The sequence below is a fragment of the Salminus brasiliensis genome, chromosome 16 (assembly GCF_030463535.1).
Source record: "Salminus brasiliensis chromosome 16, fSalBra1.hap2, whole genome shotgun sequence".
Classification (NCBI taxonomy): Eukaryota; Metazoa; Chordata; class Actinopteri; order Characiformes; family Bryconidae; genus Salminus; species Salminus brasiliensis.
Window position 1 is genome coordinate 26,691,618 of NC_132893.1, and position 16,254 is coordinate 26,707,871.

Below are 16,254 nucleotides of genomic sequence, written 5' to 3' on the forward strand. Positions count from 1 at the left end.
ATGAAGCTCATATTATGACACCCAGTCATTCATAGATACACACACAAACACATACACACACACAATGAAAATATGTGTGCTGTTTTGTAAGTGATCGCAGCACCTGTTAATAGCCGGACGATTCATTTCAGGCTGCTGCCCCCAAGACCTCCCTTTTTGTCTCCAATGACAAGATCTAAGCAGCCCTAATTAATCCAGGACAAAGATGCTTTTGTCCTTAGGTTGTAAGTCATGGGGTATATCAGGTGTACAAATACCAAGTGGGTGCCCGCTGCACAGTCATGTAGAGTTCAATATGACAGATCACAGTATGAAACCTAGTGAGTTTTAAACTTAAAGGGATCACATCCCACATTTTTATTATATTTTATATTCCCTACTACCCCATACTACATTTATTCATTTTACATGACAATTTTCCCAACTGCTCTTTATCCCTTAGAATAAAAACAGTACGGATTAATTAAAATAAATAATAATTTAAAAAAAACTTTTCAAGATTAGGGCCCTTAAAATGTTTCTTATAACTTTGTCCAATTACCATATTTAATTCCTCCCAGCATTCTGCTTTATAGAGTCCTTGTAAATCACATTATTCAACGTGCTGCTGGTCAGAACACTCAACTGCAAAAACCACAAATCCCTAAAGGTGTCTTTTCACTCTGCAGTTGGCACCATGCCCATACCAGTAAATCAAATAAACACAAATTAATGGTATTTCCCAAAAATTGCTGCTGTTGCACCTTGTGGTAAACAAAATCCGTTTTGCTGTATGTACATTTTTCCAAGGAATGCTGCTGGGACCTCTGAATTCCAAAGAGAGCCGAAATGCAAAGTTTGCCAGACGTGAGCGAACACTGCTGCGCGCTGACTGACTGGCAACCTTTAAGTTAAGTTGCTTTGGCTAAAGTACTATAGTATAGTATTTTAAGTAGCTGATGTTGTAATAGTGGTTAAATATAGGTAGTAGAGTCAACTTAATGACTAAAGGTCAGAGAAATGGGCTTGGGACCGGAAGGTCACTGGTCTATGGTTGGTGGAGAATGGTTGATGGGGGGTGGGGGGTGGGGGGGGGGGGGGGGGGGTGTCTAAAGAAATACAAGCGGTTAGCAAAAAGTCTATGAATATACCTGCTAAAAGCCTGACATTCATTTCAGACTGCTGCTTTTGTGTCCAATGACAACGTCTATACGGCTCTAATTAATCCAGGACAAGGATGTTTTAGTCCTTAGGTTGTAAGTCATGGGGTATATCAAGTGTACAAATATCAGGTGGGTGCCTGCTGAATAGCTATGAAGAGTTGTACTCTAAAGCCATAGAGATCAAATGATCATTTGTTCGCAGTGGACCAGCATAGCGTTTTGAATTACCAGATCCAAAAGCTCTCCCCTTTCAAACAAGATTAACAGCCTGGCCTGCTATGCCCGACTTGTTTTATCCATACCATCACGACCCAGCTCATCTTACATGCCATATCGCCCCATGCATTCCCACATGATGCTCACCGACGAGGGCCTATGGATTTACCGTTTCACGAGGTGAGGCAGATGAACTTACCTTGAGTAGCTCTCGGGGGAAATCTTGTCCTGCGTTCAACCCGTCCAAGTTATTGATAAATTCCTGGCACGTCATCTTCTTCCCAATATTCTGCAAGGTGTTAAGACACATTTATTACTTGGAGAATGTAGCGGGACTGCAATACATCATCCTACAAAGACCTTATTTAACCCCATCAGCAGCAGACAGAGGAGGAAACCTTGGTAATAAATTTGTGCTCAAGCTGTGCACATCTGAACTGTCACTGCTACAGCGCATCTTCAACTTTCATACAGCACCACTGTGCTGTACCTACATCAGTCACTCTTGGTTTCACATCACAATGACACGACCTGAAGATCTAGACCAGACAATCTAATGAAGTGAAACACATTCGCAGGGGGTGGGGGTCCTCTTTAACATTGTGCAAATGTTATTTGCAGCTACAGGTAATGTTTGGTGAAAGATATACAGCAGGGATTGGCAAGGGGGGGGGGGGCAGAGTCCAGCACAGTTTACTGGTTTCCCTGCTCAAACAGACCTGTCGATCGACAGGGGAGTTTAATCAGATGTGACTGAGCAGCAAAAGCACAAAACTGTGCAGGAATCTGGTCCTCCTGGACTGGAATTGCCCAGCCCTAATCTACAGGTTATTAAATTCAAGGCTGCACTTACTTTTTCTAGCCTATTTTTTCCCCTCCCGCTTTGTCTCCAAAGACAACATCTAAGCACTTCTAATTAATCCAGGACAAGGATGTTTTAGTCCTAAGGTTGTAAGTCATAGGGTATATCAGGTGTACCTGTAATGAATTGGTGCTCAAGCTGTGTGTCGCTGGGCTGGCAATGCCATATCTGCAGCTATGTACTGTCTGTGTATCAGTCACTCTCTGTTTCATATCAGTACAGGGCTGCGTATTAACATAGCATTAATATTTCACTGCGGTCTTAACCCGACCGGCGAGGACCACAGGATGTAAACGAACGGCAGCACATGAGTGATATGAAAAACGATCATCATAATCGCGAAGCTCAAACAGAAAGAAGATGTAAATATCAAAGGCCCACTCGTTGACTTGATTGTGTAAACAACAAAGATTTCAGGCTCTGTTAAGTGCACAGGCCACGACAACGATCCGTTACAATCAGGAACTAATCAATTACCATAATGTTTGATTATTTGAAAGGACTGTATGATCACCAATGAAACCAGCAGAGCGTGTCAACCACCTCCATTTATCATAACTGATGTCCCTGAACCGCGAGGCTGTTACAGTCTACAGTCGCCTTGGAACATTTTCTCTCTGCAAGCAATGCTTTTTATTCCAGACAGGTCCCAGCCTTTTGAACTCATCTTTCAAAAAACATGGTAGACATTCTGCTTTAAAATACAAAACGTCCATCAATGCTGACTTGCTAAATCGCAAGGGAGACACTGCATAAAAACCATGTTAAAGCACTGCTCATTTCACATTTAAAACCATCTCATTAAAAAAAAAGAATTAATTAAAGCAGAAATGCAGACACATATCTTCATCATATTCTTTTTAACCAATGAATTATAAACTACATGCTATGGTCTTAAAACGCACCAAATGTTCAAGATGGCGTGATCTGAAAAGGGTTGTGCAAGCAAGGTATGCCAAAAAAAAAAAAAAGAACTGATAAACCGAAACATTTGCAGGGAAAAAAAGGTCCACAGTTCCAATTCAACACTGTGCAAATCTTTCTTGCAGCTGAAGGAAAATGTTAGTTAGTGGTGATTGCTGCTAAAGGGGACCTACAGTTACTGAATTTGGGCTTTGAATGTTATTCAATGTGTTCAATAAAAATAGCATGAACAGTTCAACGGTTTGTTGCAGTGACTTAGATAACCTGCACTGCAGATGATTACTCAATGTGCTCAATAAAAGACAAACTGTACAGCTGGTGTTTAGTTAGTTTGTGTCTGTCTATAATTGTGACTTGATGATGAACAGATCATTGATTATGAATCAGTGCAGAAATGCAGGTACCTCCACAGGTTCATTTTTCTTATAACTGCAGCAACAGGAATAAAGACCAGAATACAAGTGAGGTTTAATATAATCCATTAAACACTTCCTGAACTTATTATTTATCACTTTTTATAAACATATCAAATGTGGAATTTGGACAGCGCCCATGTGGATGACCATTAGTGACCTATAGCATGCATATTCAGCAAAATGAATACTGTGCAGATATTACCCAAAAATAGCTCTCAGAGAACAATGTCAAAAAATACCAAAATATTGTATAATGGTCCAATCTCTGATATTGATTTTAAGCAGTTATCGATTATTGTGCATTACCTAGTATTTTAAAAAAGGGGTTCTACATAGGATATCTATGGTTTCGATAATGGACTGACACTGATCTAGAAGGTATTGTATTATCTGAAATTAAAGGCTATACAGAACACCTAGCCTGTGAGGAGGAAAATGGAAACAGCTTGCATTAGGGTAAAAAAAACTGGGAAAAAACATCAATATGAATGAGATTGTTACAATATTCTTTCAATTTTATGCCTGCGACAGGCTTTAACAAGACAGCTAGTGCCTCAGATTCATGAGGCCTGCATGCAGTCATTCCGGGACAAGGACATCCTTTTCTTCACAATAAAGAGGCTTGCAGTGTTTTGCAATTCAAGAAACATGCTCTCCATCTAAACTTGTGCTCAGAGCGTCTACTCTCAAAGAGACATTCTGTTTCACTGACCAATAATAATAAGAGCTTTGGCATAAATGTATTTAACATATTGCATAGTCTCAGAAAGAGATTACTATGAATAAAGCTGAGCATGGATCTGAATACAGGATCCTGGTCGAGTGCTTAACTGGTTTTCGGAACGCCAGGGACAAAGGCTAGAGGGAGCAGGCCTCTGTGAATACTAAAATAATGAGCAGACGGTGTTTGTTCCAATGACTTTACAGTTTCTGCCAGCACCAGCCGAGTTTGTAGGTGGACGGCTCTGACAAATGTTCAGACTGGCACAAGATATCAAGGCGCGACACAGGGCCTCCGTCTAATACATACAAGACCTTCGACACTGCTGTATGAAAATGTATGAAAAGCCTTGCCTGCAGACGTCCATCCATTAGGCAAGTGGACCACTTTTATGGTCCACAAAAAGCATTTGCATTATATGAAAAGGTCGCTGAATTGACTTGATTCAAATGTGTACATAAATTTCACACAAACTAAATACTACAGCAGCCCAATGGTGGCTTTCAGGGGATGGATTATCAAATGACTTAGGCAACTCATAGCCCACAAGGATTATAGTATCTTCCAAACCTCAGTAATACACTTCAAGGTGCTTTAAAAGTTTCTTTGAGTGAAGCCATAGAAGTACCAACTTAGGGTCCATAAAGAACCATGTTTGTAATAGAGAGTAGTAGAGCGTTTGAAGAGCCTTTAAAAGGCCATTAAAAACCTAAAGGGCAATTCCTCATCCTCAAACTAAGGAAGTTCAATTAAAGTATTATAGCAGCTACTAAATAATTTACAGCAGTTACAAAATAATATGAAAACACAAAAAGTAGCCTAGGACTAAAGTGGTAAAGTGCTGGCGATATCCACATAGCCACAGAACCCTCATTTAACGTAAACAAATAGCAACGTAAAAGTTACTCACACTCATACATCTCAATTACATACTTTACGTAACCAAAAGTGGTTCTTCTATTGCATTGCTCACAGAATCTTTCGTAGCACCGTCATTGTTAGGATTCTTTAAAGATTTAAGCCGCAATATCAAAACACTATCAGTCATATTTCATAAGTCATTGTAGTAAAATATGGGACCATCTCAAAGCAGTTCTAGCATGATACAACTACAGTGAAGAGAACTCTGAAAACAAGCCTCTAAAACAAGATTTAATAAATACAATGACTATTTGCCTTGTAGTAGAGAGAGGAAACTGAATAAAAAGTTGAAGTTCATTTTTTAAAAGAACAACATTTAAGAAAAGCGCTTCACAAAAAACACAAATTAAGATTATAATAAAATGACATGTGAGGGGAGAAAAAAAAAAAGAATAAAACATATATCCATATATATCTCGAATGTCTATATATATCTATATCTATATATATCTATGAATGTTCTCCGTATGTCTTAATGGCTGTTCATTAATGAGGTGGTTAGACCTTTCAAAAATCAAATAATTTTAACCCCAATTCCAGCCAATTTAACACTAATTCTACTCTCTTTTCAAATATACTAATAATATCCAGGGTATGCTCAGAGAAGTACATCATGGTGTAATTCATACAACAGAAAATTACATCATGTTACACATATATACCCTTTACTCATTGGTAAGGTACTGGACTATTACTGATATGTAAAGGCTTCTGATTGTGCATTCATAAAAATGCTTTTAAAAGGGCCAAACACTCATTAATGAGGGGAAAACACAGTCATGGCAGATACTATGGTTATATGCCTTTTCCCCCCCTTAATTTTCTAAAATCAAAGCTCAGCAAAACACACAGAGCCAATCTGAGAGAGACTGCTTGTACAGGGTTTTTCAAAATGACGGCAAATACGTCTTTCAGGCAGTAGACTGATGTGGTCTTTCCTAGCAGAAAAGCCACAGTGTGCACAACACCCTTGCTGGACATGATGGAATCAAATCCCCCAGCCTAAAGGCAAAAGTAATTAAGGAAGATGTTTCTTATCGAGACCCGTTTCAATCTCCGAGACTGACAGCATCGTCGGCCCACGCCAGCTCACCTCTTTCTTGGAAACTTTCATAATGTTATTTTTTTATCCACAATAATAATAATAATAATATTAATGGATGCGTATGTGTGAAGAGATTATAAGGGATGTTTCAATGTCCAATTTCACACAACTTCACAAAGCACACACACTGCACCTGTGTGAAGGCCACAACAAAAAAAACAAACAAACAAACAAAAAAAACAACCCAATCTTTTAAATCAAGCGTCTAGCAAACTGCCGTGGTGTGGGCGTGAAATTTTGGCGTCTCCATGGCGCATATGTGTCCTATTGAGAAGGAGCCAGGAAACGTCAAATCCAAGATTCGCCACCCCGTGAGTATAAAGACACATGAACACGCTCCACAGAGACAAAAAGATGAGCTATTCTGAGGAGCGTGTATATACTGTGCACTCGTTTCACAGATAATAATCACAGCAAATTTGTGCCACAGATTAAGTTCTTATTGGGAAACAACTATTTCCTCTGCTGAATTTCCTGAAAGCTTGAGAAACGCCAGTGTTCATTTTTCACTTATTCAAATTCTTGAGATTTATTTTACTCTGAACTACAAATATATGAAATGCATATAATATAGACACTCACAGGAGCACCTCATTAGGATGCCTGCACCAATACTGAACATTGAACACACAGTCATGCTCATGAAACCAGTTTGGGGTACACAGGTGAGACTCATCAGACCAGTCTTCATCTGTTAGCAGCAGATCCTGTAAGCTGTGTGGCGGAGCCTCCATGGATTGCATCAGTGAGCCTTAGAAGCTCATGACCCGGTTGCTGGTTACCGGTTGTCCTTTCTTGGACCACTTCTGGTAGGTACTGATCCCTGCATACTAGAAACACCCCACAAGATCTGTCTGAGGTTTTGGAGATGCTCTGTCCCAGTCACCTAGCCCTCTCAGTTTGGCCCTGGTCAAAGTAGCTCAGATTCTTCAGCTCACTGTTCCTGCTTTTAACACACTACACCTTTAAGAACGGACTGTTCACTTGCTGCCCAATATGCCCCACCCTTTGACAGATGCAGCTGTAGATCTGTAGAAGAAGGTAATCGATGTTTTTTTCCTTCACTTGTCAGAGGTGTTATTGTAATGGCTAATCACGAAGCCCTAGAGAACAAGCATTTGTCATTTACTCCAAGAAAAATGAGTAGACACTAAACACTAGTTTAAAGCTTCAGTCATATTGTAAAACATTATCTAAGTCTATTTATTTATACATCTTAAGATTGACATTAAATGAGTCATATTGAACAGGGTATGGGAGATCTACGGGATAAAGGGCAAAGAAAGGGAATAAGGAACAAATCAGCTTCAGGTAATCTTTAGACGGATGCCAAGATTGGCAGCTAGACTTCAAAACCGCAGTAAAAGGAACAATTAAAAAAACAATGACGGCTGGAGAAAAAAAGGGATATAAGAGGCAATAGACAAGGACAGACAATGAAGAACTAGCAGCCACAGTTAGTCTTGATCCATACACTGAATTTCTGTATAATAGCATGGTATTTTTCACATGCTGATTACAATACAAAAGGATTTAAAAGACAATTAAACTGTCGAATGAAATGTCAACGTTACCACGCCCATGTTTTACATGTGAAATGTTCTAGTCTAAAAGTCCACCCTCATGAGCAGAATGGGATTAGAAGTGACTTTGAAGGTTCACTGCACCACAATTGGAAGGAGTGTCTAAAATCCTGTGCTAAGCGAATAGAGGCTCTGTGAGCTAGGGCTCTCCACCAGGAACCAGTGAAAAGGTATTTATCAATTTTATGGACTGAATAATCAGCTCAGATAAGGCCAAACGATGCCAGGTCACCCCGTAGTTCATTCAAAGGAGAAGAGCAGAGGCTGCAGTCATTTCCATTTAACAACCACAACCAACTTTAAACTAACTGAAGAGATACGACACCAGGAGGAAAATATCAGAGGGCATCCCCACATACCTGGCCATGAAGGTCAGTGTTGAGCAGCATCAAAGCACACGTAAGGCAATGCACTCCATCTGTAAAAAGAAAAGGGGGAAAAAAGAAATATGTATTAATGAGATTTAATAACTAATTATTTAGTCATGGCTTTAACAGGCATCAGTCGAAAGGTCTAACCGATTAACTCTGCTCATGCACCTCATGTTTCACAGCCTGTGACGGCAAAGCCACATACTTTACGTTTGCTTCATTGTTCTGTAAAATAAATATTCAGCATTTCACAGAGTGACATGAAGAGCCTCTAAACATGCAGAAGTACCCCTATGTTGATATCATCCATCTCTACACTGGGCCAAAGTGTAACACCAGTTCCATGGCAACAGTCTTAGCAACAAGGAGACCGTTTTAGCTTTTACCCATCTACTGGTCACAGAGGCTTGTTGTTACCAAGATGGTTGCTATGGGGGAGACATGACACTTCAGCATTGAACAAAAATGAACATTAAAAGAGACAAAAATACTAGGCATGACATATCCACATTTCAGTAAATACACTATGTAGACAAGAAACAATGCAAACCTATTACATAAGGGCATTATTTGACCGGTCTGAAAGGCAGATTCTGGTGATGGGACCGTCTGCCGAACCTCTGCTTGTCTCTTTTAACGGTCATTTGTCAACCTGAGGCCGAACAAGCTCCATAATTTCTCAAGGGACAGTTGAGTTGATCTCTAGTTAATTCATAGGATGAGTGGGCAGGAAACAGCCATGGAAATGAACCCACCTGCTAAACCCTCACATGATTCATAATGGAAAATGAAATTCCAATGTTCTCAATTGGTATCCACTAACCACAATGTACAAAAAAACAACATATTTACATATTTATAGCTATTAATCTCAGGATTGGTTTTCCAGACACAGATTAAGGCCCTGTGCAATATTAATACTGACAAGGTAATTCAGAGACTAGACTCCCAATCTAAAGGCTTTTCTTGTATACTGGTTTATTCAGGACTGGACTAAACAAACAGATTTATTTAGAAAAAGAAAAATGCAGCAAGAAGTCTAGTACCTTCTGAGGCGATGATGGTGGGGTTACATTGATAGTACCTATTAGAAAAGTGGATTAAAACCCGCTCTCTTTCCTGGGTTTCACCCATTAGTGCAAAGGCTTTAAGAAAGGATCTGCAGAAGAAAAACAAAAAAGGATAACATCAACATTAATAGCAACATCCGCAAAGCAAAAAATATGATACCTCTAATAACACCAGTCAGCTCTTCAACTAGCCCAAAAAAACAAAACTTTATTAATTATTTAATACATGATGTTTAATCAAAGGTGCTCTAGGATGGAGTAATGAGGGTCAATCTTTACTCATTATATTAAAGCCTCCACAATTTACATAAACCTAGCACACCAGCAGCAGAGTTACAAGAAAGGCTAAAAGCTAAAGCTAATCCAATCAAAAGAAGGGAGAATGGCTGATATTTCCACAAGAAAGCAGGCAGAGCCCCGCAGAAGCCAGGGGAGCAGAAAAAGACTAAAAGCTAATGTTAGACTGACTGAAGGTGGTCAACCCAAGAGCCAACCGGAGGAAGCCGGAAGACCATCGGAGCCAGGTAAGCAAAGCAACGTGATTCAGAATGATTACAAAACAATCTATAACAATAATAATATAATATAATAATAACACAATCTTTTTTTTTTTTTTTGCTACAGTCTGTAGCTAGGCTAGGCTGGCTCTGCTATATGGCTACTGTGAGAGGTTGTGGTAATGTAACCCAGCCGATAAAAGCAGAGCTTATTTTTCCCCTTAAGGCCACCATAAAAGGAAAATTGTAAAACTACATCTGAGCATTTCTCACCTCAACCAAAGTCACACATTTCCAATTTATACATCAGAAATGTAAAGAACAACTTACTGAATACTGAATAAACACATTCATTGGCACATTTAAGCTTTTCGTTATTCGCTAAAATAAATTATTGATATCTATATTTTTAAGAAAAGCCCTGACGAACTATACCTGAGCGATTGGTCCAATGTCATCCCTGTGAATTCAAAAAAAGTGAGGTACTCTTCGGCGACCATCTTGCTAAAGTCATTGCTGTAGGAAGACAAACAAAGGGGTGCGTATTAGAACCAGACAGGGAGAAACCCACCATATTCACTGTAGAGTCACCGTGCTTTTTATTACTTTCAGTCCTCTAATAATGTCTATGAAAAATAATCCCACACATTCAGTGAGGGGCAAGGACAGCTTGTTTTTGCAGTGGCTGTGTATGCGCCACATTTCATAAGCATGAACAGAGTAGCGGGTCATGACATCACTTTCATTTACTGTATATTAGAGAGGCAGAAAGAGAGAATGAGAGATAACAAGACAGGAGAAAGGGAGGAAGGGAAAGAAAGGGAGAGGGAGGGAGAGAGAGAGAGAGAGAGAGAGAGAGAGAGAGAGAGGTAAAGAGGAGAGAGAGAGAGCGTGCAAGCACGAGAGTGAGAAGGAGAAGGGGAGATTTATATAAACGCCTACACACACTTCCACAGCACCAATTCAAAATCACGACATCAAGCATGGAGGGAAGGGATTGATGGCAGTATATTGAGGCTGGCATTGTCCTCCAGACCTCTGCTGAGGCTGAGGGAGAGCGCAGGCTAGCTGTGTGCGGGTTGACTCACACCCGCGGGCGGATGGAGGGGGGGAAAAAAAAAAAAAGACAAGAAAAACAAAAATGCATTTTAGACCAAGGGCGGGTTCAGCCGGGAGCAGCATACATTCTGTTTACATTTTTATTCAGATTTCTTTTTACAGAGCAGATTCAGATCATCAGTTTTGCTGAAATAAGCCAGGCTAGCGTGGCTCTACACATGAGATGGACGTATATAGTGGTATGCTAAAATTTGAGCACTTTGGCCAAATGACACATTTTGTCACTTAGCCGAGGTAGTCTATAGTCTCTGTAGCTAATCCAACATAAAATACAGTCTCTTCAACAAATCCTAATGCACAGTCAATCTTTTTTGCAGAACATACAAAAAACGACATATTTGAATGGATTGGGAATTGTCTATATTAGACCAGAGCGAGTTAAGCTCTATAAAACAGGTATTATCTACAGCAAAGGTCACCAATCTTCTCAAGGGCCACAAAGGGCCAGATTGGCTGCAGGTTTTCACCACAATCAAGCTGGTCTCAGTGTTCACACAGTTAATCAAGCTTAATCCTGCTTGGGTGGAATGAAAACCTGCAGCCAATCTGGCCCTTTTGTAAGTAAGAGCGGTGATCTCTGGTCTATAGTTGCTAGGCTGTGTATTGGCAAGAAACTGCTGATCAATAAGGATCACAATACAGGGGTTGCGATGATTCATGGTGAAGGTGATTCATGGTGAAGGTGATTCATGATGATAGTCAATCAAAATTTAGTAAAAATTGCTTTGTATGCAATCAGAACGATGGGATCTGAAGATACAGTACAACACTGCTAAAATATACGGACATAAGCATTGGGATTGGACTCATTAATTGTTTCTTCTTATGTCAGTTAAAACACTCCCACACTGGCTAGTAATGCATTAAGTGACAGGGGCTAGACTGGCTAGTAATGCATTAAGTGACACTCAACCAGAGAGAGTAAGGCCAGTTAGTCTCCCAGCATCACCGGGGTTCAAACCAATAACATGTCCAAGGCTCGGACAGCTACACCACTCAACCAAAATACTACTCTCCTAATTGTACAAACATTCAAACAGGAAAACGCCCATCCTTAATAGGTAATGGATTAAAAAGGAAAAAGGGGATCATTACTGAAGGCTCACAGGCACACGCTGGTCCACACAAATGAAACAAATGTGCCTGCTTGGCAACAGAAAGTGCAGAGCCACTCAGCGTCCTCTCATAAACAAGCCTGAAAAGCTTTATGAGTTCTCTGAAGCACATGGCTTTAGAGGCATGAAGTAAAAGTCAGTAAGAGGACGTGGGGGTAAAAAACCTTTACTGATGGAGCTCAAAGATCCTTTAGATAAACAGGACATACCCTCTAATGAACATAACAAAAAAGAAAAGCACTGTCTTCATCAAATCTGACCTTCAGGCAAATTTGTCACCTAAAAACGTCCTATGACCTGTATGGACTATGGAGAAAACACTCTAAATGGGATGATCAAGCTGCCAAAATGTTACCACTTAAGCTAGAGCTTGTCTAAGGACAAGCAATCCATTTCCGCCATAATTGTGACAATTTTTACAGCTTTTAGAAAGCATGGCTCCAGTTTGTGTAAAACGAAGCACTATGTGGAGAATAAAATGCTTGATGTCATGCTTCAGGAGCAGTGGGTAACAGATGTGGGTACTACTCATCAACAAGGGAACCTTCAGGGCCTTCAGAAAGAAGGTATAATAGTTTCTGGGAACTAAAAAAAAAAAAAAGTACATTGTTTGTTACTTTTTGTTCAATAGAATCGTCATATTGTTGTATTTAATTCTGGAAGCATTGTAGTAATGTGTATTCAAGTCTTCAAGAGAATCCACCAACAAGCAACAGTGACATTAACCAATCCTGGCCTCACTAATGCTCACACCAATTTTTTCAAACTCTAATAGAAAGCCTTTCCCTAAACAGTAAAGAAAGTTAGATTAACCAAAAGCAGGACGAGCATTTTTTTAAAATTCCCTTCAGAGGTAAATTAATTAGGTGTCCCAATACTTTTGTCCATAAAGTGTATGTTAATATGTGTTTTAAGTGTCAGCTTATTAAACAAGGATTAAGCACAGTCCAGGGCTACATCTTCCTTTTAGTGGAGAACCTACATTTAGAATGCTGTGTAATTCAATGGTTTATCTAGAACATCCCTAAACGATGACATGCACTGTCGTTAGTGGCAACATAATACTAGAATTCAACAGCATTAAAAATGAGCAATATCAAGGTAATGAAGAGTTCCACCAGGAAACTAAGTCATTATCATTATCAAGCAACATGCCAATGCTAAGGTTGGCTCCACTTGATTGGCGCCTGACTACGGCGAGTGCAAATGACAAACAGGGCCTAGAAGACCCGCCTACTGCTTTTAAATCAGCAAGGGTTTTGACATGGCCCGAACTGAAGGCCCTGCTCTAATAGTCATGGTTCACCACTGACCCATCCAGAAAAAAGGAAGTTCAACATTGTACAAGATTGAAGGTCAATCTTCAAATTATTGATATCGCTGAGAAAAAAACTGAATAACCTAAAATACAAGCAATTTTAACACACATTACTCTCTGATGGATTGTCATGAACACTGAATAAAAGCAAACGTAAACAAAAGTAACTGGCTCAGAAATGCACTCTGCCAGGTCATTCCTACTGAAGATCATTTTAAAGATAAGTAGCTTGAGCACACCAAGTATATTTCATAAAGAAGACAAAGTGGCTGTTCCTGATTCTGGCAGCAGGATTAGCAGAGATCATTCCATCTTTAATTCACTTGCACCGGCCTCGCCTTGTCCCTGGACATTTGTCATCGAATAATAGGAGGCTTTATCATATGTACTATGCACAAATTCTCACTGCAGTCTGGCGAGGCGGCGGCTCAGCGGGCAGACAAAATGATCGGACTCAGTGGCCTTGCCGTTTATGCGATTTAGTTTTTACGAAATATAGCCATGGGCCCAATATTGTGTAATGCATAAAGGCATGGTGTCATGAATCAGTCTTTTTTAGTGGAATCTAACAGTGTAATGGTTTTCCGTTTTCTCTCTCTCCCTCAGACACACACACACACACACACACACACACACACACACACACACACACACACACACACACACACACACACACACACACACACACCTGTTCCCTCAGGAATCTTCAGCTGAGCCACAAAGCCTCTGACTTGAACCATACTGAATTTAAGATACAGAGTTTAATGCCAACGACCTTGCCGTAAACAGTGAGGGGCCAGACAGATGTCCCCTAATACGTCTGCAATATGCACTCAATGCGTCTCAAATTAGCGTTCGATTTACTAAGCACAGTGCACAGGACCACTTGCACACCTATGAGGCACAAGAGTAGAAAATCTGCAGCGATATTCGAGGGCAAAAAGAAAATTACAGTTCAGTGACATAAAGCCTGTTTGGGCAGGATTAGTTTCACCTGGGGAGGTGGTGTTTTGACTGATAACCAGCAATATCTGTGATTTTAATCCAGTGCAAATCTGTCATGTCGGTAGTTCTGATAAGTCAGCTAAGCAATAAATCTGGAGCAAATTACCTTGTATAATTGGCCAAATCTAGAGCTACCCCGATAACAGACATAGACAACAACCCCATAGACAACCAGAAACCAGGGCCAACTGTTAAAATGGAGCTTACCATATTGCTTAGCCTTATTTCAATGTACTTTATATAAGATTTCTTAAAAAGAAAAAATGAAGGGTTAATAAATGCAGTTCTTTACTATCTAAGCATTTAATCATCAAGTCAGTAGATCATTAGCTTGAACCTTTCCTTTAAATAAAGACACACCTAGAACATCTGGCTTCAGCTCTCAAAGACAATCTTAGTTTCATTTCCAGAGAGACAATCCACACAGTGACAACTTTATCTGCTGCCAGTTTCAATGAAGATTTGAACAAAGCTAACTGAATAAGGCTAATTGAATAATAGTGGTACCCATGTCAAGTCACACCTGTGACAAATTGCCTCGTATTTAAAACCCTGATGCTGATTCTAGCTCATCAGTACTAGAGCGAGAGATAGCACTCACAGGGAATGAAAGCTATGACAAATCTGACCTGAATCTGAGTGATTAGCGAGTGACAGACTGCCCCGACTACGTTCTTTCTGTGCCCTGAACATTTGCAGGTCAGCAATCTCTTACAGAACAACTCCTCGGCCCTCACACCACAGCAGATCAGCACTGACTCACGTTCAGCAGCCCAGTGCTTTTATCTAGTGCTGAATGAGCAACACTGACATCATTTTCATCCACTGCATCTCAAAACCCCAGCCAGAGTCTCAACCCCAGGGTGAAACTTTGCACTCCAAGATGATATGAAGACCCAAAATCTTTTGACAGTGCTCTGTACCTTCAGGCTTTTATGTAAAGTGGCTCAGTTACTTTTCCTTCCCCTTAAGACATCCAGAAATAAAATACAGAAGGGTGTGGGGAATGGAAGGCAGTGGATGGTGTTTGAGCACTTAGCCTTTTCTCCCCAGATCTTTGCTGTGCTTTTGTGAGTCAGACTAGATTTAGAGCTGATAGATGTTGGCATGTGTGAAGCTCTGCATGTATTTGTGTTAAGCTTGAGCTGACTGATGATGATACCATGCACAGTCATCAAGCCCATATGATTTCAGAAAAGACTGTGTCTTGTAATCTTTATTAATCTTTACACCTATAGCAAAAAAGCCCGACCATAATAAGGCTGGCAATTACTTGATTAAACTCAATAAAAATGTTTGTAAAAAATCAAAATCAGTGATTGAAATGTACTTTTTTTGACAAACTGGCACAATTATAATGCATAGTAATGATCTCTGTTACAGTAAGTAAAAGAAGTGATGACCACAGTCATTAACATTTAATTTACTATATATATATATATATATATATATATATATATGTCACATATAGTTCTATATATTCGTTTTCAAGGCTTTCAATTTAATTAGAGTCAATTTTTTTCAAAAGCACTTCTTAATCATTTACTGGCTGGCTTACTTTAAACCCTGTGATTGCTAATACAGAAAAAAGAAGTCACTGTATACACCTGTATAACCAGGGATACTAATCCCCTCCCTCAAAGAAGCCTAGAATCGAGTATTTGAGTACTTGAGTATTTACAACAAAGGTGACAAGCGTGAACCTACGACCTCAGTCCACATGCTTCTTTCACTTTCAGATGCCGGTTCTGTATCTCTCAGCTTGTATAATGCATGCAAAAAGCATTTCCCTTAGGGGTGACTCAAAGTGTGAATTCCACTTTCTAACTAAAGGGGGGAGCCCCAAGAGCAAGAAATTCCAATTTTCAC

The 16,254-nt window shown here is 39.8% G+C and overlaps 1 protein-coding gene across 4 annotated transcripts in view; it reads right to left on the reverse strand.

Moving 5' to 3' along the window:
* psd3l (pleckstrin and Sec7 domain containing 3, like) overlaps positions 1-16,254 on the reverse strand; it is a 109,513-nt gene that overhangs the window by 58,598 nt on the left and 34,661 nt on the right. For all 4 annotated transcript variants that reach the window (XM_072658139.1, XM_072658138.1, XM_072658140.1 and 1 more), the window contains 4 exons: positions 10,264-10,344; positions 9,308-9,420; positions 8,250-8,308; positions 1,558-1,647 (listed from right to left, as the gene is read on the reverse strand). In XM_072658139.1, the coding sequence (XP_072514240.1) occupies positions 1,558-1,647; positions 8,250-8,308; positions 9,308-9,420; positions 10,264-10,344 (343 nt within the window). The remainder of the gene's footprint in view (positions 1-1,557; positions 1,648-8,249; positions 8,309-9,307; positions 9,421-10,263; positions 10,345-16,254) is intronic.